This window comes from Atractosteus spatula, chromosome 4 (assembly GCF_055471065.1).
Source record: "Atractosteus spatula isolate fAtrSpa1 chromosome 4, fAtrSpa1.hap1, whole genome shotgun sequence".
In the NCBI taxonomy this organism is placed as follows: Eukaryota; Metazoa; Chordata; class Actinopteri; order Semionotiformes; family Lepisosteidae; genus Atractosteus; species Atractosteus spatula.
The window spans coordinates 30679056-30702577 of NC_142709.1; the positions used below are offsets into that span (position 1 = coordinate 30679056).

The 23522-nt window shown below is 36.4% G+C and overlaps 1 protein-coding gene across 1 annotated transcript in view; it reads left to right on the forward strand.

The window, feature by feature from the left end:
* pcca (propionyl-CoA carboxylase subunit alpha) overlaps positions 1 to 23522 on the forward strand; it is a 164552-nt gene that overhangs the window by 62836 nt on the left and 78194 nt on the right. Inside the window, exons 14-18 of the mRNA XM_088913845.1 lie at positions 380 to 454; positions 7553 to 7621; positions 9395 to 9470; positions 18443 to 18553; positions 21229 to 21331. Coding sequence (XP_088769971.1) covers positions 380 to 454; positions 7553 to 7621; positions 9395 to 9470; positions 18443 to 18553; positions 21229 to 21331 — 434 coding nt within the window. The remainder of the gene's footprint in view (positions 1 to 379; positions 455 to 7552; positions 7622 to 9394; positions 9471 to 18442; positions 18554 to 21228; positions 21332 to 23522) is intronic.

Below are 23522 nucleotides of genomic sequence, written 5' to 3' on the forward strand. Positions count from 1 at the left end.
CCTCTTCTTTGGTTTGCTCATGTTTAACATCTTTCAACATTTTTATTCAATTAAATTGCCCTCCTTAATTGCAGACAACATCCTGTATGCTTTAATGTTGTTTTCTCTGTGAGCAATTTAGGACGGTAATAATTTTGTAACTTGTTATGCTAATTAGGGGAACCTTCTAAGTCTTTTTAGTGCAGCAGTAAATTTATTGGCCATTTGGTTGTAGGGGAAGAAAAGAAAAAGAAGTTTGAGTAATTAATCCTGTTAACCAAGGATAATTGGGCAAAAAATAGCCTTGCCAACGGCTTTAACTTCTAGCAACAGCAGTTAACCTTGCTTCCTGTGTTTTATTTAAAAGTTAATGTTTCCTCTTATTTTAACTTCCTTTCAGGATCCATACAAATCCTTTGGCTTGCCTTCGATAGGTCGCCTTTCCCAGTACCAGGAGCCAGTGAATTTGTCCAATGTAAGTTTCCAGTTAGATCTTGCTTTTTTTCATTTCAGGTCATTAACTTAAGTTTCCAGAGACCAAGATCCTGTTTAATTTTTGTTTCATTTGATGAAACCTGTACAACTGCCACATCATAATGATTTATTACTTTTGGGTTTTTGGGACTAATTTTCCTTTGTATGGTCAAATGAATATGAATGTGAAAAAAGTTAAATCAAAAATGTTTTAACAACTTTCCCTGAAGCAAATATTGACACTTTGTTACCAGAAGATCAAAAATAATGGATACTATAATATATTTCAGTGACATCTGGTGGTCTTCTTTTATTATTTTATTCTGTACCAATACCAGTGATTCGTGGTCACGGGTTTGGGGGTGTGTGTTTAACATTACTCTCTTAAGACATCCACAATGTGTGTACTATCACATTACTGTTTTTTGGGAAAAAGTATTTTGAAGTAATGGCATTTATGTAAATGGAAACCTTCCACTGGTCCTTTGTAGCTCCAAATACATTTTAGCTTTCCCTTTTCATTTCTTGTAATATAATGGCAAACATTTTCTCTAAAAACAGGCTAAGATGGGATAAAAGCCCTTTGAGTTTTTTGAAAAGTGCTTCTAAATAAAATTGTATTATTATTAAAAGCACAAGGTGGTAAAACAGCCCAAAAGGGTTAGCATTCTTCATCTCTTGGACTCTTATCTTGTTCTTTGAACGCAAGAAAGATATGGATGATAGCAAGCTAGTCTCCATGTTAATGCTTGTCCGGCTCCAAGGAAACATGTAATTAATCCCAGGACTTCATAAAGGCAATTCAAGAGTATTTCTCTGAATCAGCTGCAATAACATGGATTGCTAACTCATTCCATGCACTCTTTGCGCTCTTTTAGAAAAGTGTCTCCTATTCTCTATTCTCCCGGGCTCCACGCAGAGATTGAAAGAGTGATTGGGGCTTCTTTTTTTGGTCTTCAGGAATTTATACAATCTCCTTGAAGTACTCTTTGGTCTGGGCTAATAAGATTCAAGTTTAAAAAAAAAAACATTTGTACTTTGTATTCCAAAAATATTTTGTGTTTTTTTAAACAGTAGATGTTTTAATAATAATACTTTGCTTTAACAAGTCAAACAAGATGTATCTTACTGAATTATGTTAAAATGAGCCTAGCCTGTTTATACCAGAAAAGACCAGTTTAAATAATAAGAACAATTTGCTTGATTTTTAAAATGTATGAGATGTATTGAGTTGGAGACAGCACTACGTCTTAGTGCTGAGTTTTATAACTTATGACCTATTTTATATTTATATGTCTAGGGATGGAGTGCATGCTGGCATGTTTGGAAGAATATCTTTGTAATGTGTACTTTATAATATATATGGGTATTACTGTATACACAGAAACATATTGTCATTTTTACTTCTGAAAAAGATTTTTCTTTCTTCTGTCATCTTGCACTCTGGAATCCACCCTACCTGAGCAGTCAGTTTTGCCCTTTTCAGTTGCTGTGGTAGCTGCATTTCAGAGAAGAGGAATAAAGTCACTTCATTTAAGAATCTGTGACATACAGGTAGAAGAAACATAAAAGTGTAAACATAGGGTGGCATATACTGAGCTTGAAGAAGGTGCATATTGTTAAAAAAGACTTAGACTTAGTTATGCTGACATATACAACTTCCAGAGAATGTGGCAGTGTGGTATAAAAGGCAAACAATATTCAGATCTTTAGTTAAGAGCATATAATGTATCTCAAGGGATGGTATGTTAAAATTGAAAAAGCCTCTAGTAAGAAGGAATTTTGAATATTGTGTACGTGGCCAACACATTACAATCAAGATATTTTTGATTTGGAATCAGTCTACTGAAGTGCAATCAGATACATTCCTGGGCTTAATGAGATGTCCTATGCTGGCAGGTTAAAAGAACTGAGCATTTTAGAGGACGTATATTCAAATATTCAAAATCCTCCAAGACGTTGACAAGACACAATCAACGGTGAAGGACATATCTAAAGTCAGGAGAAGTGCACTTTTTTACATGAAGGGTTGTGGGAGTATGGAACAAGCTACCCAGCCATGTTATCGATTGTTACTGTTAACCAGTGCCCAGACGCTGGCTGAGATCCTTGGCTCAGTTAGCTACTAACAATCAGTAGAGCAAGAAGAGATGACCACTTGTTTGTAACCTTTCCTATATTTCTGTGTTTTTTAGTAAGAATTCTGAATACAAATCATTCTGTGAAGACAGGTTTTTAGTGAATACAATAACTCAGCACTTTGCAACAAGAATTGCTATATTTATTTAGCAAGTGTGGCAGAGGGGAATGCAGTGGTATGCAGTTATTTATGTGAATTAACAATCAGCCCTGTCAATGGATCGCCAGACTTTTGACTTTTGAGATGCAGCTGATGATTCCTTCTTAGATAAGAATGTGTATCTTCATATCATTGTATTCTATAGGCAGTATACATGTCAGTATGTCATTATGTCATTTGTAAATCATCCAGACTCACTGTTCTATTAGTAAACAAATGTGTCACCTCTGTGTTAGCCACAGACTTAGAGTCTGTCTTAGTATGTTACATACTAATCCACTTTACCATGATACCTCGCTGAGGTGAACCTGGGGCTTCCTTGTCCTGTGCCTGTTTTGGAGCTCGGACTGCTCACTGCCTTTTCCCTGACCTGGTTTACCCTCCCTGGAGTGGGAACTTCATTCCATGTGATTGCAGCACGTCCTTCTCTAGGGGCAGCAATTCACAGAGCCCCTGCAACCACGTTCGATAATCTGGAGCTCTCACCAGAGAGTATCTGTGCACCAGACTGCAGCCTCCCCCTCCCCTTGTGCAGAGGGGCATTCACAGTTTCCAGCACCCGCAAGTCTTTGCAAGACATATCCTTGCGATGCCAGTTACACAATTCAATTTAAACTTCATTTTAATATTAATATTTTGTAGAATGGATGACTTTGCTGCATCAAGTAAAAATATCCTTCATTACAATGTGCATTTGTAAACCTAATTTTAAACTGTGGATGTTTATATACAATTGGTAGAAGCTAGTGTAGACGGCTATTTTGGTGTCTTCGTGAGGCTGGTGTCTTGACTCTCTGCTTGGTACGTTTCTCCTTTTAAGAAACCTTGCTTCAAAATTCATTTTCAAAGGGAACTCGGCATGTCTGAGCTCAAGAGAGTGCAATTGTCAGTTACAGTATTCCACCTATTATTTTGTGGAGCCTTACCAGGCATCGTGGTAATATTTGACGCACCACCAAGCTCAAATTGGAGCAGACACAAACACAGCATTACCCGATCTGATGCATCTCGTGAGGTAGCAGTGCGGTGTATTGCTGTAGGGTCTGGACTTTGCTGGTAAACTGTTGGTTTTGACGACGTACTTCACTCAGATTGCTACAGTAAATAACCTGCTGCATTAATGGGTCTCCACATCATCATTGTAAATGAGAATCCACATCATCAGTTGACTTACAAATTGAGTAATAAACACCAAAGGAGAATCAATGTAACGTAATAATGAAGACAAAAATGGCCAAGTTGCTTTTTTGAATTATTAAAAGCTCGATCACAAGGAGAGAAATGAATCTCGGCGCAAACTGACATTATTTTAAAAAAGCTGTATTTCACAAAGACACTCATTTACACTGTCAGCTCCAGTGCGGAAGACGAGGGCAGTGGAAGAGAAGGTGTAACGAATGAAGTGAAAATGTATGCTGTGCAGAGCACTTGACATTCTCCATTGAAGCCGGCCCCCATTAATTACACAATTTAAATAATTATTTCCTTGATTTATTTGTTTTTCCTTTTTTTCCAGCTCTTTTTTTTTGTATCACAGTGAAGTTTTTTTTCACCATATGGTTGCGGATCAAATAATGTCAAACATTTTGCCCTTGCAAGTTTTTGCAATTTGCAGTTTTCAAACGTGAGACCTGTTGAAAGCACAAGTGATAATGGACATGCTCTACCCCCTACAGTTTTTGTCCCACCATATCTTTCTTCAATTAATGCTACAGCAGGAGTTTTATGTAATAACACTTGCGCTTGTGAGCCATACACGTGAAAGAGAGAGAGGGGGGAAAAAAACAATTAAAATGCCTTAAATGTTCTGGTTGCTGCTGTTATGTTCTTGTGTGAATGTTGCATGTCAGCTAAATGGACCAAAGAAAAGATAATGTGATTGGATGCAGGAGAGTGCACGCTAAGCTTTGTCTATCATTATTGCTGGGAGCAATCAAATTGATGCCAGCGGGACAGTAGACGCGTTGACAGCTGTAATTATGTATCTCCATGGTGATCACTTTTGGCCTGTCATGGAGGCCCACAAGTCCCCTCCCTTGCAAGCATTTAATCAGATTGGGCTGTCACTTGTCAGGTAGACGGCAATAACTGGGGAGGGGGGTTGTGGGGAGGGGGAAGAGGTGAGTTAGAAAAGAAGGGTGGGAGCCGCCTGATAGCTTCACATGGGCTTGTCTCTACCAAGAAAAGAATTTTTAATTATGCTGGGTGAGCTTCAGAGCAACGTGTTGTGGATTGCACACAGTTTGACCAGACATTTCACCCACTTTCATCTCTGTTTCCATTAGGAATTAAAAACATTCCTAAAAAAGGGGACAGAATTTAGTGGGTAGCTTTTTTGTTTTTCTGGAACTGACGTGCCCTCGGTTTTTCTCAAACAAGGGAGAGATCAAGACACGTATTTGAAGCTCCTGTCATCAGTCTGGGAATGCTACTGTTTCTTTTTAGTTTGTAAATGCTCAAGAGAACAATATTCTAAAACCTATCCTCAGAAGCTTTTTGGTTGATGTGACTTTCCAGACAGTAATGGAAAATGAAATATGGTATCATATCATGAGAAGTTATTAAAGAGCAGATTGAGCTGGACCAGAATTCAAAAGTAAAGGTTTAAAGGTACATTAATAAATGCAGATTCTTCAAAACACGATTAGGAGCCTTACCCTGTTTTTTCCAGATTTTGCTAAATCCAGAGGAGAAATGCACTAATACCGATTGTTGGACGTGCCACGTCATACTCTGTGGCTCTCAAATGTGTGCATTTTCTAAAGGGCAGGGGGCGAGAGTAGGGTAATAGGAGTCGGGAGCTAAAAAAATCATCCCCCCAGGATGTACTTTCTTGTTTATGTTTACCTAAATGTCTTTGAGACTGGAAAGGAAAAACAAGCAGATGAAGTGGTAGTTGTTTTAACCTTTTTAATGATCCCCAGTTTATATTTAGGAAAACGTATTGTTTCAGATAACTCACCGATTATGATAATTATAGAACAATATTTTTATACTTCCCTTAGCAAAAAAAAGGAGGGGACATGGGTACAGTGAATTAAGGGAAAAAAAGATTTTAAGTGGAAATGGGGGAAAAAAAGGACATAAGTTTTTTTTGGCAAATTGCATTCCTACATCGTATGCTTATGTATGTGCACAGACAGCCCATATTTGCTGTCAATTTAGAGCAATCTTTTTGACACAGAATCACATTTAAACATTTAATTTTCTGAAAGCTGCCTTGATTTTCCTTGAGTTTAGTTTTAGAATTGCAATATCTCTAAGGGTGCAGGAGGGAGTGAGTGTGATTCCCTTGTTCTTTTAGCTATCATACTACCCATCTTTTCTTTCTGGAATGCAGATGTGTGGGGCTATCCACTTTGAAGGTCTTGACCAGATGGAGATGTTTAGGGGTTCTGTGAGGCATACCTCCTTGGTATCCCTAATATCTGCTTTGCAGACCACCTACTGTCCTATCATTGAAGTGGTTTCTAGCCCCCTCATGCTTAAAAACTAAAATTTCTTGGTTGTTTTTTAAAAACATAAGAAATCTGGCACAGGAGCCAGTGGAAAAGAAATCCGATGAATACCTATTTCCCAGGAATGATGAATTTGGAAAGTTAGCCACAGTGTTGTGCTAATGAGATCAAAGGGAGATAAAGAAAGAGAATATATGTATGTGGACTCCAGTTGTTGGCTGATATCGTCCAGAATTGGCTGGAGGTGCCAGTATGTGCCAGTATTTGCAGTATCAGAAATTTATCTGGGGATTTTGAGATAAAAATTCACAGAGCTTCATCTGGTAAATAGTTGTTTTTCGAAGGGGAAAAAAAGATGTTTTATACAAAACAACAAGGTTAGAAGGGAGAGGTGGTAACTGAGGGAGCCATCCAGTCATTTTGAGGAAAGCAGACAGAGTAGCTCCAACTGGGTAACTTGTTCCAGACTTCAACTACCTTTCCTGTAAAGAAGCGTCTCAGTTTTAAGAGCATTTCCCCATAATTAAATAATTTCCACCTGTGTCACCTGGTTCATATCTCAATTATTTCTGATGTATTCTAACATGTTAACTGTCAGTGCTGTTGAGCATTTTGAAAATTTGTAGTGAACTCGTAACTCCACAAATTTAAATGGGTTGTTGGGTTCTTTTTGACTTCAGAATTCTCCTTGGCAAATAATTCTTCAAACTCAATTTCAGCTGCAAGAGGTGACCATGTGATTCTGTTGCATAAGGGAATGAAATGCATCATGGAGAATTGCAGTTACATGAGTTATCCACCAGGAAGTGCTACATATGCATTTGATTAGAACCATATTTAAACAGTATTACCTTAAAAGGGACCTCTGTTTTCTGTAGTTTGGCACATGTGGTGAGTGTAGTTCCTCTTATTAACTTAAAACGAAGACCTTGCTAAATCCCAAACACATTATTCCAATGCTCAACCAAAACCAGTTAAAATTCATAAGGTTCTGTCTTTCTGCGCTGTGGTTCAATCGTGTTTGTATGACAACATCTCTTCAATGTATAAATTGTGGGGGAGATGATATTCAGGTGAATTTTTAATGTTCTTAAAACCTCTAATATTTTTAGACAGAGAACCCATGTCTAAAAATATGCTGGTTTTTCTTTAATGTAATTGTCAGGGTACTAGATTACAAATGGGTGAAACAAAAAGTAATTTCAGTTGCTGAATAACGTGAGAGAAGGGCACTAAGTTGACAAGCAGTCTATTGCACGTATATTATGTGTTGTGAAGGAATTCTTAAAGATCTACAGTATTTGTTTTAATGTGTCAAAAATGAAATTTTCTTGTCTTTTAGGTGCGTGTGGACAGTGGTATTCAAGAAGGAAGTGACATCAGTATTTATTATGATCCAATGATCTCTAAAGTTAGTAATTTTCTTTTGATTCTTTACATGGACTATATCGTTAGTTTATTTAAATGTCAATTAAACAGTGTTGTGAATGGTTCTTAGGTTTTGATTTTTATTTCTATTTTTCTATGTTAATTAACAATTAACATGTTCTGAAATTGAAACATTTATAAGCAAGCGAAAATGTAAGTTATTTCTTAAAGATACTGGGAATGTAGATGGAAAAAGGCCACTAGAAAAAACAACTTAATATAGCCTGCACACTATTGTGTCTTCAAGGAATGCATTTACTTAGCACTAGTGTGGTTTAATGTTGTGAGGTGTTCTATCTAAATTTCTTAATATGAACATAACTACCAAGGTAGTTGAGTGAAACATTGAAATAAGGACATAGTTCTAACTGTGTATGAATTTTACACGCCTTCTAAAATTATTTATAAAAAATATTTTATTTTTATGTTTATAAAAATTCAATTTGTTTTAATAAAACATTATAGAAAATTTTAGAAGCAAGATGCACTCTGTGAAGAGTTTTAAACCCTTATTTGATCTTTTTACGAACCATGTGATTTCTTGGAATTCACAAATATCTACGGTACTTCATAAATACTGAAGGCATTGAAACCTCATTAATGTTTAGGAATCTCGATTCATTCACAGAGTATCAGAGAAGTTGTAAGGAGATCACTTTTTTCACCATCCATCAGGAAACCCAGTAAAGGATTGTTTCCTTCTGCTAGAAAATCTGTAGTACGGTACTTGCAATGAAGTGAATGTGTACTCGGAGAAATGGGAGTCTGAGAATTTAAACTGAGGAGAGAACTTGAGTGCAAAAGAAGGGGCAGCATTCTCCTCACCTCAGACAGATCATGCAAATTAGTAAGCATACTGTAAGGTAGTTGCCAATTTTTTTTAGTTTTGCTATCAATATCAATTTCTTATACCAGGTTTGCATGTAGTTTGTCACACCCTGAATTCTTTAATTGCAAGCTCTTTTCTTTATTTCCCCTAAAGGGTAGCCACCCTACACCTGCAAGCAGTTCATTAAAGCCCATGTCGAAATAGCATAATTTAAATTAACTTTACAGTAACTGTTAATATTCAAGTATTCCAAGTAATGAAGTTTTTTTTAATTAGTGTATGATGTAAGCATACACACAGTGTGTAGGATATGTTGTACATTTTATTTAAAGTTTTTTTACATGCTAAGGTTGTCCTGTTCAAATGTACTGTTTTTCCCCACAACAGCTGAATTGATTTTGTTATAGAATACAGTCTGGCTGATGTGGGTGGAAATTATGCATAAAAGGGAAGTGAAGTACATTTAAACAACAGCTTCAAAAACATACTTGTCCTTGAATATATTATTAATAGTAATAATAAAAATCAAGTAAGTGTAGAGGGAACTGTATAATTTCTGAAATAATTAGACTGAAGCACTAATGATTTTTACATGGTAATTAGACCCTTGGGACCAAAGTTCAGGCTTACATTTATACGGGAGATCTCCTTTGTTTCATGTAGATGAACTATTCTGAGACAAATTGATCCTGCAAGGAGCCACCTACATGTATTTTAGCTAAGAAATGTACAATTTTAAAATCTGTTTAATAATGTATCAGTTTTTAAAATACAGCTGGTTAAAAGCACAGGTGCATTGCTCAGTGTTATGACATGACGAAATACATCATAAATCTCTCTAGACTATATATTCATTGATCATATGAGCATACTTTTGCTTTAACTATATTATGGTAATTATAATGGCTATTTTTTTTTCTCCTTTAGTTGGTTACATATGGCTCGACTCGTGCTGAAGCACTTCAGAGAATGGAGGAGGCTCTAGACAATTATGTCATTCGAGGTAACTACTGAAACTCCTAGTGTGGTAGGCTGGCATAAATTAAAGGGAAACAGCTGGAACAGGTTGTAATTAACAAATCGAATAAGGTTGTGCTTATTAACTCAAAATTACAGCAGAAAAGGCTCACATTAATTAGGAAGATCCCTGATTTCCAAGGAGATTGCCATATTTTATTCCTACTGTCACCCCTGACTCAGGTGTCTGTGTGAGTGTGTGTACATGTGTGCCACACACGCACACCTGAAGAAGACTCCTTCACTAAAATTGTTTTTTTCTTCTTTTTTTTTTACTTTTCACTGCGGAATTGACCTCTGCTCGTAACTTTTGCAGCTCGCACGCTGACACAGCTCCGTGTACTAATGCGCAGCTCCACTGCATGTCTTTTTAGGAACGGGCTTAAGCGTTTTCGGACTGTCAGCACCCTTTTGCATTTGACACTTAAGGCTTTGGGCTTAGCCAGTTGTATAAATCCCATGTATTGTTAATGGAAGTATATTTGCTTGGAGGTCAGTACAAGATACCAGGATTTTGGCTGGAAAATATTTTAATGTGATGATATTAAGCACAGCACCTTTTAGTCTGCTAAAATTCACACTTTGGTTAATTAAATTAGCAATGTTTTTTCTGAAATGTGAAATCTTCCCAGTATTTCTGGGACCAGAAATGTATTTGTTTGTTTTTCTGCCTTCCATTTGTTTAAGAAATATCCCAAAAATTCCTTTAAACTTTCTTTGACATGGTTAATGCATTTTATTAGTGATGGAAAGCTTTTTGTCTCAAGATCAAAACTTCTCTCCAACAATAAGCAAGGAATACTTTGCATAGCATCCCAAGTTAGATACAGAAAAATCCAGCTTTTCCCAGGTGCAGCTGTATGCAGCCCTTTCCAGCAATGGATTAAAGGTCATTTTTTACTTCCAGTTGGACTTTCCAGTATGTGGGACAAAAGCTTGAATGAATAATGTGAGAATAGAGTACACTGTTACATGAGAGCGAGGAAAGGGAATTGACTCAAACATAACATGTTCAGAATGTTACCAGAATTGTAAGTAAAATTTGAATGAAGAAACAGGTAATACACTTATGAAGTACAAATAAAAATCAGATATATACAAGTTGAAGCAGAGCTCGCACTAGATAATGTAACTTTGAAGAGGACAGAAGTATCTGGCGAACTGTATTATGAAAAAATAAAAAAATATATATTTTGAACAATTTAGAAACGAAAACTGGTACGTCTCAAAAACCATCTTGAGTTTTAAATTGTTGATGATCATATATTATGGAAAATCATAAGCCGTAAAAGCAAAAAACCCACTCAGGAATGTACTATTTTCTAGAGATTATCTGTAAGTGCAAGTCCAATAAATTTCAGACAGTTAGCCTAAAAAGAGACTTACTGTTGTATGAATATATGATGTGTTGCTGAAGGAATCTTTTTAAAATCGAAATAATGCAACTATTATATATTGTAGATATATATACTGTATATACAGTAGAAAATTGATTATTTCAAAGTGGCAATCAGTGTGTAGATCATAACTATTTCTTGGGTCAAGAACAACAGGAGAGTGGATGTTTGTAAGGGCCATAATTTACAGATTTCAATGTGCTCCCCAGAATGTGCATGAGGGAACATATGTAATGTCACTGATCAGTTTAATTTAATATGCTTCTATGAGGTATTGCATAACAATACCGCTTTTAAAATGTATAGTGAGGACATCACAGTTCCCAGAGCTGTTCTTCATTATTAACTGAATGTCAGCTTTGTCTTGAATAATCCTCTAGCACACTGTGTATTTAGAAAACAAGCGTTCTGAACATAATATGCTTAAATTCTTTAAAAATGTGCAAAGATGCATTAAATGTCCACAAACTGTGGTGAATGGGAACTGTTTGCTGCCTTAAACTGAACATACTCTCCTATACCTAAAAAATACTAGTTTATGTGGAAAATCTTATGTGGCTAATTTTTATGAGTAAAAAAAGGAAATGCTGTATGCCCATGCACATCATAGTACACAGTACAATGTTTAATTTTGCCCATTTTGTAATGTACAGTATGTGCTTTAGATGTAGAAGCACTTATTTGAGCAGATTTAACAGTACGTTTAGGTTATTTAGGATATTGCTAGTGGATGAGAGGTGAATATTTAAGTGATGAATGCAGTTTATGAACAGGTAAGATTTCTGTGGATTGTGGAGGAATAAGATCTTAAAGAAATTGAGTGACCATAAGTACACACGGTAGGCGGTGCTGATTACTAGTTTTGGACAAGCTACACATAGAATGTTTGATTAATTGTGTTGCTTACATGTCCTGTTCTTCTGCTTTAATCTGTACATTTCAAAGCTGCTTATTTGCTAATGTTTCAGCAGTAATCTCAGATATGAAATACAAGCCAAAAAAAGTTTTTTTGTCTTAATAGTGCAGCCCTGATTGTCACATTGTGCCAGGGTACCACCTCAGTTTGTTTTTGCTGATAAAAAGAAAATTGTTAAATTAAAGTTATGAAAGAAAAATAAGATTATTAAAGTATAGATATATATGAAAACATGCTTATTGCACAAAGAATTTGATTTGGTGACCCAGTGCAGTGTAAAAACACAGCAGTTAATACACGCATATTGACTACTTGGGTTTCCATTATATAGTACATATTCTAACAAAAAGCATGTAAGAAGTTAGAGAATTAGAAATAACTCAAAAACATCTAGAAGTTTTCAGAAATAAGCTCCATTCTTCAATAAAACCATTTAATCTGTGGTGATTAAATGCAGAAAACACATTAGCATATCTTAGGTATAGCACAGTAAGCTTTATGTGTTAGATTTTATGTGGCTTATTTGTAGAGTTCAAAAAGGGCATATGTCCTCCTCTGTGCTCTATGGGTATGCATTTTATAGTATATAGTATATTTTTTACATTTTGGTTGTTTTTTTCCGGAATGTGCTTTAGAAGTAGAAGCACTTGGTTGGGGGGATTTAACAGTATGTTAAGGATATTTAGGATATTGCTAGTGGAGCAATATTAATCAGCAGGCTACTAATCTTTGGAAAATTATTGGAGATAGCATCATAGAAATGGTATGTGTTTCACTTTGCTCTTCAACAATTCTGAACCTCAGCTGTAGGACATTTGAATATGAGCATGTGGTGCCAACCCTGTTAAGTATAGCATTAATAACCTTAATTGAAATATTGCTTTTGGAAGTTTGCAGTCTGTCTTTTAATCTGGGTTCACCTTTAAGGTGTTGGTATCAAAATATGAAAATTAACTGAAAAGTAATTTGTGTGATTTAATTAGATTAATATCTTAGCATTTCCAAAATTTTGAAAAGTCTGGGGCCATAATTACAAATTAAGTTACAATTCATATTGTTAACTAATTAGGTTTCAGGTCAACAAATAAAGACACAAAAGAGCCAGCATTTGGGCAGTACATTTTGTGCTTTATCTCGTCATTCTAGTAATACTGTAGTCACCAAATACATGTTATTTCAATGACTGTTTTTTGTGTTTTTACAAATTATTAGAAGTTTTTAAAAACAATAAAGCCTGAAGTGAGTCTTTAATCAGATGCTGTGAGTGTGATCTTATCCTTAAAATTAAAAAAATATATATTACAGAATGTAAGTACTCAGTTTCCCCTGATTGAGAATGGCCTGGTTTTGAGTTTCAAGTTCTTGATATAAAGTCAGTATCAGTGCCTCGCTTGTTTTTTTTCCATGCTGGAACAAGAGCAATGTCAGAGTGGTAGCCTGCGTTGGAAATAAAATTGAAAGCATGAAGCTTCTGGTCAATTTCTATCGCTCTGACAGGGTGGAAGTGGGCGAGTATTTTGCAGCTGTCAATAAAGGGTCGCAGAGAAAATCATTAGCTGAGGATTGAGTCTGAAAGTGGATTCATTGAAGTAATACAGAGTTCAATAACTGAAAACAAAGTGCATCCTATTTGCTGTAAAATATCTGCACTATTACTATTAGGGACGGATGATAGGCCTGAGTTCTTCCATTGAGAAGTAATCTAAACTCAATATCAGAGGTGACAGGGCTTTTCTCGTACGGAAGCAGTGTTGAATCTCTCATCTTTCTTTTGTTATATACATAACATCTAGCCTTCTGGACCTTCTTTGATAACATCGTTATTTTTAAGCATCGGATTCTTTTGTTATTCCGATCACTTCAAATGGAAATAAAACAGTGCTGATTCCTTATGGTATTTTGCACCAGAATAAATCCCCTGCTGTATAGATGTGTACCCTAAATTGTTAGTTTTTTTTAAAGTAATCCCATTTCCTTAGAAAAGATGTCTGTGACAAAAATTTAATTGTGGATTTTTAATTATACTGTAATTTTGCAAACCCTAATCCATAATGGGAAATGTTTTATAACAGATCTTTTGTTCATCACATTTTGTTGTATTTTACAATCCCTGAACCAATGTATTTTTTTTCATTTGCAATAGATTAATTGTAGTTAGATTTGTTTTGATAAAAATGCTGAATTTAGCTGGTACCCATGGGTAGAATGATTGAGGTATAGGTCAGTGTGGGTTATACAGTAGGTGTATTAGGTGTATTAATTTAATTGAAACATGGTTGGAACTTTCATAATTAATATCTTTGGCAGTGCACATTAAGGAATATTTTGTCTGTATGGGGAGAGGGAGTCGGCCTCTGTGCTTTAATATGTGAATGAAAAAAGAAAGCAGTCCGTGGATGCATTTTTGGTAGTTCACACATACAATGGCCCTTTCACACAGAAGATCAGCTAAGCTCTTTGAGCACCTCCATCGTCTGCATTATTATACCAGAACAATGTTTAATGAGAGCAGATAAATGGAGTATCATTTGTAGTGAGCCATACTGCATGCTGTACCCACAGAGGAAATCATAAATAATCAATGAAGCGCTCAATGGATATGCAGGGCTGGGGGTTGGTTTGAGGTACAATTTGTATCTGTACAGTGTTCCTTTGGCCACTTTTTCCTTACTGTTGACAGAGTGTCCGAGCAGCCAAGTGAGTATTTAGTCCATCCATCTTAAGTGGGAGACTGGCCTCGGTTCCTACTGTTGTTTTATTTCGATGGCCTTCATACTGGGATTAGATTTCACTACACTCTCTAGGTCCCCTGGACATCTTAGGAGGTAGCGAGTCTTAGGCCAGGGCCTCCCTTTTTTCATGGCATTTCTGTCTCTCTTGGCTTCTTGGATTAATCCTGGTGAGCTGAGAAGCTCAGCAGTGCGCAGGCGCTCTTCACCGCCAATCCAGAGAGTATTGCAGAGAGTACAGCCAAAGCAATCACAATATGCCCCCCACCAGTACTTTGCGTGCGATAGGGGGTCTTCACTAAATTCTCTTTATTCCAGACACAACAGACAAATACAAGCAGGTGCCAGAGTTTAACTCTGAGTTTATCTGTTTAAAGTCCTATTTTTGTAACTGAGGTCTAATGATTTTCAAAAATGATATACATTTATTTATTTGCTTTTTTTAAAACTAGCAGGAGTACAAAGACCAGCTGTTTGCTGTGAGTTTTTTTTTCTGATTTTGTGAATGGAACAGACAGTAGTACTACAGACAACTAAGCAGAAATCTTTCAGAATGGAGTTGGATTTACCAAAGAAAAGCACATATTTATGGTTTTCATTTGTTTCTCTAATTGCTTAAGACAATTCAGTTCCCAGAGAATCCTCTTTTTGATATGTCAGAAAATCCATACTGTAACCTTGGTTTAATTGCTCTGTTTAAATTGTGGTACACGACTTGTTTTGATAGCCTTTCGTTTTATGTGAGGACCCCCTAGGATTTTGCATATTTTCACAACATTTTCAGAAGCTTTTTTTTTTATCATGGGCAGCAGAGAATAACAAAGAGGCTTACATTTGGGTTGTTTCTTAATTAAAAATTTAAAACGGATTAGGCTTCAAACAGTCTTATTATTTCAGCCCCCACAAATCATCAGCGGTATAGGTTACAACATAACGTGGGCAATAATTCAAGCATTTTGGAATAATTTGCAGAAAACCTGCAAATTCCTGCCCTTGAAATACCATTGTTGCTCCTAATATACTCGAAGTTCTCTTTTTAGGTTCTCAGTTTTATGAAATAAGCAGTATTTGTTGGCCTCGTTTGATCCTTTGAGCATGTTGGGCTTAATGTCTGGCCAGTGTTTTTCAAGCAGCAGGTAGTCGGGAACAAGCTGTTGGAGAGTCATCATTCTTTAGTCTAGCTGTTATTCACACACAGATGGAGACCTTATGAACTTTGACAGAGGTCATTTTTAAATTACATATTTAAAATTTCTTGTTTTCATAGGGGCTTTCGAGAGGAGCTGTAGGTTTGGGGGAAAAAATGTCGCCCAGTTGCGTCGGGTTTATTTTTTTTTGCGTTCATTTTTTTTTCCCTGTTATTAAAGTTTTATTTCTTTGGAGATTCTTCACCTCCTTCATGCACATTGAAAATTCAATTATCCGGCTTTCATTCTAGTGCGAGGAAGCTCTCCCTCCCCTCCTCCTTTTTTTAGATCGCTTCCCTGGCTGCCCAGAATAAGCCATGTTTTGAAAGTAGACATTCTGGCAACTAGCCAAAGCTTCCTAGACAAATCTAAGCTGCCTTTTATTGCAGCTTTGTGTACTGTATTATGGAAAAATGAGATGCTATTTTTTCTTGTTCCCTTGATGTATAATGATAGTAATAGTATTATACAGTAAATGTGTTGTGAGCTCATTTTGGTCACTGACAAGATCCCCAGATTCACAGTCCTTACTCTAATAGGTATTCTAGCACAGAGTAAAATTTGCTGTCTTAACCTTCTTTACATTTTATCCAGGCACACCGGCAGTTTGTTTTAAAGCAGGCTGTATTCTGTTGCAGGTGTTCTCATTGGTTTCAGTGTGTGTGCGCGTGTGCATATTTCTAAAAGTTCTTTGAAATGCCTTATGCTCCCAGGAAGAAAAAAAAAACAGGCTTTCTCTGATTCAATTTAGATAAATCTTTTTCTGTATCCAGTGCTAGTCTGGAGCACTTATACACTGCTAGTCATCTTTAATGTTTCCTTTTAAGACATCGTTTTTTTTTTTTCCTTCTCAGTGGTCATCCAACAAGCTTTGTAGTATCAGAGTAGCTGGTTCAGAGTGAATTAGGATACTCCTGGCAGTGTTTGATATAAGGTCCGTTGGGGCAATCAATTGATACAGCGAAATCCCTAGCATCTGTCCTCAACCATCATCTCGCCAGGGATCCATTGGATGTGTCGAAAAAGCACGAGACTATCTGGTTTCACGCTATAACATGTTACATTTTCTATTCAGTGACACTTTGAAAATGGACTAGATTTCTTTTGCTTTTAGTCTAAACTGCAGTAGTGGCATCAAATTCCAAGACTGAAATGTCACAATTTCTATTGCACATCTTGTTCATAAATGATACCTTTTTAATCGTAGACTTTTTAAAGAGGATTGAGAACAGGACAGATTTCGGTATGACGCCGTGGCTCAGAAAATAAAGAGCACAGGGAGGTTTTATGTTTCAAATGGTGTTTTTATTTGCAGAAGGGTTATTGGAAAACTTATAATAAGGCCACTGCAAACTCAAGAGAACCCTGGTGACCTGAACTGATCCTGTGACACCAGGTGGCATGAGGACTGATCTTGTTTTAATCAAACGGTCAAAATCTCCTCATTGAGCCAGTTGTGTAGCACAGGGTATGGATATCTCCTCAACAGCTCTAGGAGGTAAAAATGTCATATTTCAATCAGGCTGAGCCTCATTCTATGTGTCACGACCACTTTCAGCGTCTGCCACACACAGAGAGCCGGGAAACTCACACCAGCAGAGGGCTGGGCAAAAACAAACGCATATAAGTATGTTCAGAGCTAGTGCTTGCTTCAGGGCAGGAGAAGATCTCTCATTCTGGAAGAAAAGCAACCCATGCCAAACGAAAAAGATTTGGGCTCGGGGGTGGTTGGGCTGCAGTATTATGTTTATCACTGTTGTCAAAAAGTGTGTCAGAGATTGTGAATGCCTCTCTTTCTCATTTAATTATTTAATTTAATTATTGTTAGTGATTTGTGCAGACAGCAGTGTTTGAGTAATGAAATAGTTCAGTCTCAGGATTGCAAACCTCTCCACACCATGAAGAAAAACCTTGAAGAGGGAGGCTGGGTAGTTGTAATATTTTTCCCCACGATCTTGTGACAAAAAGCTTAAATGATATGAAAGCCAGCCTACTCGACTGCATTGCCTGGGACATACCTTATTTCTGGGGGAGATCATTCTGTGGATAGCATATTCTAGGAAAAGAAGATTGTGATGTCCTTTAAAATACGGATTAGGCCTTTTTTAAACTAAGACATGCATAACCTTAAATAGTTTGCTTTATTTTAAATCTGTTTAGTTAGAATGCATGAATTCTCAGTAATTCATTTTCTTTTAAATTAAATATATACCAGTATACCTTTGTATACTTGACTTTCCTATTGCAAAGGTTTTCCCATAGTTGTGACTGTAAAATTTATATTAGGTAGAATTACCACAAAATATGAAAGAAATGTATTTTGGGGGTCATTTTATCATCAGTTTGGGTGATCCACTGTATCCATAGGGTCTTTACCTCAGTTCTCATCCTTTGGATTCACATACTAGTCGCATTTCTGATGAGGAAGAAGTTTCTTCACAAACAACTCAGATTTTTAAAACACATTTACTGTTTCACTCAGATGTTGGTCTAGAATGCAGCCATGTTGTTTTGCTTTGGTTTTTTATGTAAATTAAAACACTGGTGAGTTGGCAAGCTTGTTATGGATGGAGACCAGGTAGTTAAATATAGATGTACTAAGAGGCTTAAATTTAATGCAATTTTCTTCTGATATTCAGAACTTTGTCAGAACTCTTTATGGGATTTGGGAAATTTTTCATTTGGGATTTCTTTGTGACTGAAGCATTTTTCTCTGGTTTCTTTTCTAGGTGTAACACATAACATTCCTCTTTTACGAGAGATAATTGGGCACCCCCGATTTGTTAAAGGTGATATCAGCACTAAATTTCTCCCAGAAGTCTACCCCGAAGGATTTAAAGGTAAAATACTATTTTAACCATATATGTAGTTTATTAGTCCATAGAGCACTACTTAAAAGTTTTGGAAACGCCATGTAGCTAGAAAAGAGATCAATTGTTCATTCTTCGAGACCATAGCTCCTAGATTTTTAATGATATTGTAATATTTATACACAACTGAACAGGTACCTGCCTCCATGTTATAAAATAGATATTGATGTTGAAATCGGCTTGCAGCCCAATTTTACAGGGAAAGCCAGTAAAACCTGTGAGTGAAGATGATAGGAAGGGAACAAATGTTGTTTTACTTAGAGTATGTACATTCTGGTATCACAGTTTCTTTCTTCTGCAGTCACTCCTAAAATGCAAGTGGCATTTGAAGCAAGTACCCTGCTCCCTGACATTGTCAGGGAATGGGCATACCCTTTCCAGTAGGTATTGTTTTGAAAAAGGAGGATGAAGCTGGCTGCCACTTCACCTATGAGATAACTTATCAATGCCTGCAATACATTTTTAAAGAGAAGACAGTTGGACTAAGATAATATTATAAATCATGCAAATCACCAGTTAATGTCCCCAGACTTTCTGAATGACGTGTACAAACATTTGTAATGTTTTGAAGAGCAAGCTTACTAGCATACAGAGAAATCAACACATTTGATCTAAGCTGATTTACCAGGCAGCTTACATCCTACAGTTTTACAGTTATCCATATAAATTCGGATACTATTCGGATAATGGCTATCACATTGCAGTATATGTTAAGGGATGCAAACATATAAATCAATCTAGGGATATTGTTCCACTTTTTTAGTTATTACTATGTAGGGTTGTAAGTAATTCAAATTTTGATATTCTGATTTTTTTAAAGAAATATTTTTAATTTTATATCAGGTGCTTTCTTTACTCTTAAAGGATGTAGATACATTTGAGCCTGTACAAACTGTTGTATAGTTTAGTTACACAGATGATAAACAGCCTTAGAATCTGAGAGAAGTATATGAAAATGTACCAAAAGAGGGTTAAAGCAGTGTTGGAACAAGCAGGGTAGAGCAAGAAGTTCCATTTTTATTCCCTGTAGCTTCAAGTTTTTTCTCAACATGAAAAATAAAGCCTAACTCCTAACTTTTTTGGCACTGTGGATAAATCCTTAAAACACATTAAAAAGTACTTCGAAACCAAGATAGAGCAGTGATTTGTCATTTAGTGGGCTATTTATATTTTTTAATTTCATTAAAAGCTGAAACAATGATGGGTAAATAGGAACTTGATCATGTTGACTTAATTGGAATATGTGGTTCTACAAGGTGGGCTCAATAAACTCAGAAAAAGTATTTACTAGATAATCCTACTTCAATTTTCCCTTTGTTTTAACTATTTTACAAGTTAATAAATCCCCTTCTGGGTATGTTTAGTCCTTTTCCCCCCTGTAGAGTTCAATAAATTAGCCATGTCCTGAAATACATCTTCACAGCAAGTGATACATTCAATAATATCTTTAGTGGATCCTTAAGTTTGCTTTATAAAGTTACCTCTCATTAAGTTATATTGAATCAAAACTCCAGTGACATGCATTCTAAAATTTAAACTGACATTAAAACATAAGAAATGCCAGTCTAGCCCCTTTGGGTGGTTAGTATTAACAATTTAATCATCTAAAATAGATAATAGACTAGATTGTATATGTAGGTTTATGAACTTTTATATTTTTTAAACCTAGAAGCATCCCAGTGTTGTTTTAATGTATATTTATCCAGAAAAAGTAAAGATAGTTCAGTTGCTGTTTAAAGTTAACCTCAACAGAAATCCATAGGTAATGAAAACAATATCACATACTTCAATTCTTTCAGTCTGTGATTTTCATATTATTTCCTTATGTTATATCATTTGATTTAAAGTTTAGTATCAAAGGATTGTTTTATAACAAAACTATCTGAAGGAAATGAAACTGGCTTTTCTGTATAGAATTTAATCAAATCCCATATTATTATGTTAATATTCATTCATTTTTAACAGCTAACATCTCTTAGCAGTACAGTTAAGCCAACAGTCTTAGAATAAAAAAATCCATTATTTCCTCTCTATGATGTGCCAGTCCAATGTGTCTCACTCCTTAGCATGGCTTGTAATGTAATCCATCATTTGAAAATTAAACTTTTCTGTAGCAGGTTCATATATTGCCAAGACGTCCTTGAAAGTAGTGCTACACATGTTGAAGCAAAGTCATTCAGTCCCTGAAAAGAACAAGGCATGCCAAAGCTAAGCTTCTGGGGATGGCAACATGTGGAGAATCTGCCATTTCTAAACGGGGAAAAACAAGAAGAAAACAAAAGAACTAAACAGTGTGAAACTACACTGACTGTGTGTGGGAATCTGCTGTTTGGACACTATGCTGAAATTTATCTCATAATCTTAGGTTGCAAGTTAGTTTCAGGTTTAAAGTCACTTTTAGTGTGATTCATTTTTGAAAGTAAGTTCAGAAACAAGGAGTCTTTTGACACTTTGTGGTATTAGAATATTTAGTTGAATGACAAATGGTGCATATTAAAACTTTATTAGTAAAACAATGACAATATCGACATCTTAGGTATAGTATTTTGTGTGGAAGTTTCTATTTTTTTCCGCAATTTTTTTCTCCAGAAAGGGGTTCATATTCTCAGTGTATCAGACATTGATGTTGTTTTTCCTCTCCCTAGGCCATCAGTTAACGGATTCAGAGCAGGAGGAGTTGGTTGCAACTGCTGCCTCCTTGTTTGTAGCAACTCAACTGAGATCTCAGAGGTTCTTAGGAAGCTTGAGGTAAGTGAACTACAGTCCAGTGCAACTTGTTTTAACCTTCGAAATCCTTTGTGGTAGCTGAAGTTGGCTCCTCTGATTAACTTTATAACTTTCCATTTTAAAAAGCAGTCCCCTTCATGGTTTTCTTTCCCTGTCATTCAGTATGCTGGCAGGGGAAAGACACCTTGCTGGCTGTGCTACCACAGCCTAAAAACTCTTTACCAATCCGTTTATGTGTGTCTATTAGATGCTTCGGCTGCATAAGACCCTACTAAATCCCTTGTGTTGCACCGATCTATGACATGGTGAGACGCCCATATCTTGTCAGTGCACAGCTCTGTATCCTAGCGAGCGGTGAATTATCCTAAAGTTGAATCATCCATTGTGCTATAAATGTCACTGATTGCTTTCGAACCAAGATCAGCCGTGAGTGACAGTCGTACAGCAAGGGCAAAGTTCTCTCTCAGTATTAAGAACCTTCTAGCTGACACGTCCGAGTAATAACTGTGATGATCTCTTATAAGGTGCATAATTAAATACTGATCCTTTTTTTTTTCTTAAAGGTGCATAATTAAAAATAATCTTCTCTATATAAAAGTTGATTAGTGAGCAAGTTAGATTGCTGCTGTTCTTGTTTTCCATTCCTCACAAGCCAGTGGAGGAATGGATTAGTTTTATTTATATTTTCCACTGCAGAAGAACAATAGCTCCAAGGGGGAGACCTCTCCAACTTCACCCCAGTTGTAGTGACCCTGCTGTATCACAAACTCACAGATCACATTGATTTTATGTCACACCGACTTGGGGTGGGTCTGTGGTCAGAGAAAGCAGGAACTGATAACTGGTACCCCGCTATCTTATGTTGAAGAGCGTATACTTTGATGAGAAAAACATGACCATAAGAGAGCACACTGAACTCGAACTAGTGAGGTACAAAGTAGGCTAATTTTCTTATTGCACAAAGTGACAGTTCCTGGAGGAATCTTAACAAGTCCAATTAATTAGGGCTCAGAATGCCTTTAACCCTAGATAACTCATTTAAGCATCTAACCTACTTGAAAAAACGCAGGCATACTTATTAATTTCCAAGGGAATTCATTTATCGGCTTGGGCTTTCACGAGGGATGCCTTTGTACACTTAGCATGAGGACTTCAAAGATAGAATTTCACTGAAAAAAAAAGATTTCAGCCCAAGTTGTGTATGGGTTTGTGTTCTACAGATACTTCAGCAGGTAACATTTTTTTGATGATATGATGATGGGGTGGGGGGGGTGTTGTCTTGATGTTGTGAATTATTGTGGATGTGTTATTGGAATTTCTTTTTTTTGGAGGGGGGGGATCTAGCGATCTATTAAAAAAATGATTATATAATTTAAAATATTTTGTGATTTTGGCATGGTACTGTGTATTGCATCTGTACCAGCTGTTGCCCGGTGTTACAATGTGTGTGTCTGACTGTGTGCCTGTGAGGGTTTTGTATAACTGAATGTAAAAGCAGAAAGAAGCACCCGCCCTTTGTGAATTTCCTCCCTTAAAACTGACAGTTATCTGTCATGGGTTTCCTTCGCTATTCAGAATAGGTTTTCAGGCTTACTATACAAAGGATCGCTGGAGCCACCAGGGTCATTCATGAGTGTATTTAGCTGTGATATATAGATAATGGGGGGGACACATATTTCCTGCAGGAAACGGCTATGAATGATGGATGGTTGTTTCATTGTTAAACCTTAACCCTGATTTTGTTTAACTTTCCCTATTTGTTCAATGACACACGAGCAAAGCTGGTGCCCACCCAAGTCCATTTCACTCTGAAGTGCCAGATGTCCACTTGATTAGGTCTTTATGTCTGTGTTAAGGCTGTAATTTGGAATTTCATTTGAGTACATCCAAATAAAGCGGACTCGGGTACTGTGCGTCATTGAAACGTATCTGAGGCTTGGCTACGATTTTGTTTTCACTGGCGGATTAGAAATTGAGAGGGTCTCTGCTCAGGTGTGGCTACATTTTACTATCTCGTGGGTCCACTAATGTTATGTTTATGCTTTTATGCCCAATTGCCTGCAGCACTTCCTGTGTGGTGCTTGTTTTGGCCGAGGGGAAAGTTTTCCTCATTTCTGTATGGGCTGCAACCTTTTTGTCCCTTTGTGATTGTGAGCACATCCAGCTTTGAACACAATCAAAGATCACCAGAAGTTTCTGAAAGAATAATGTA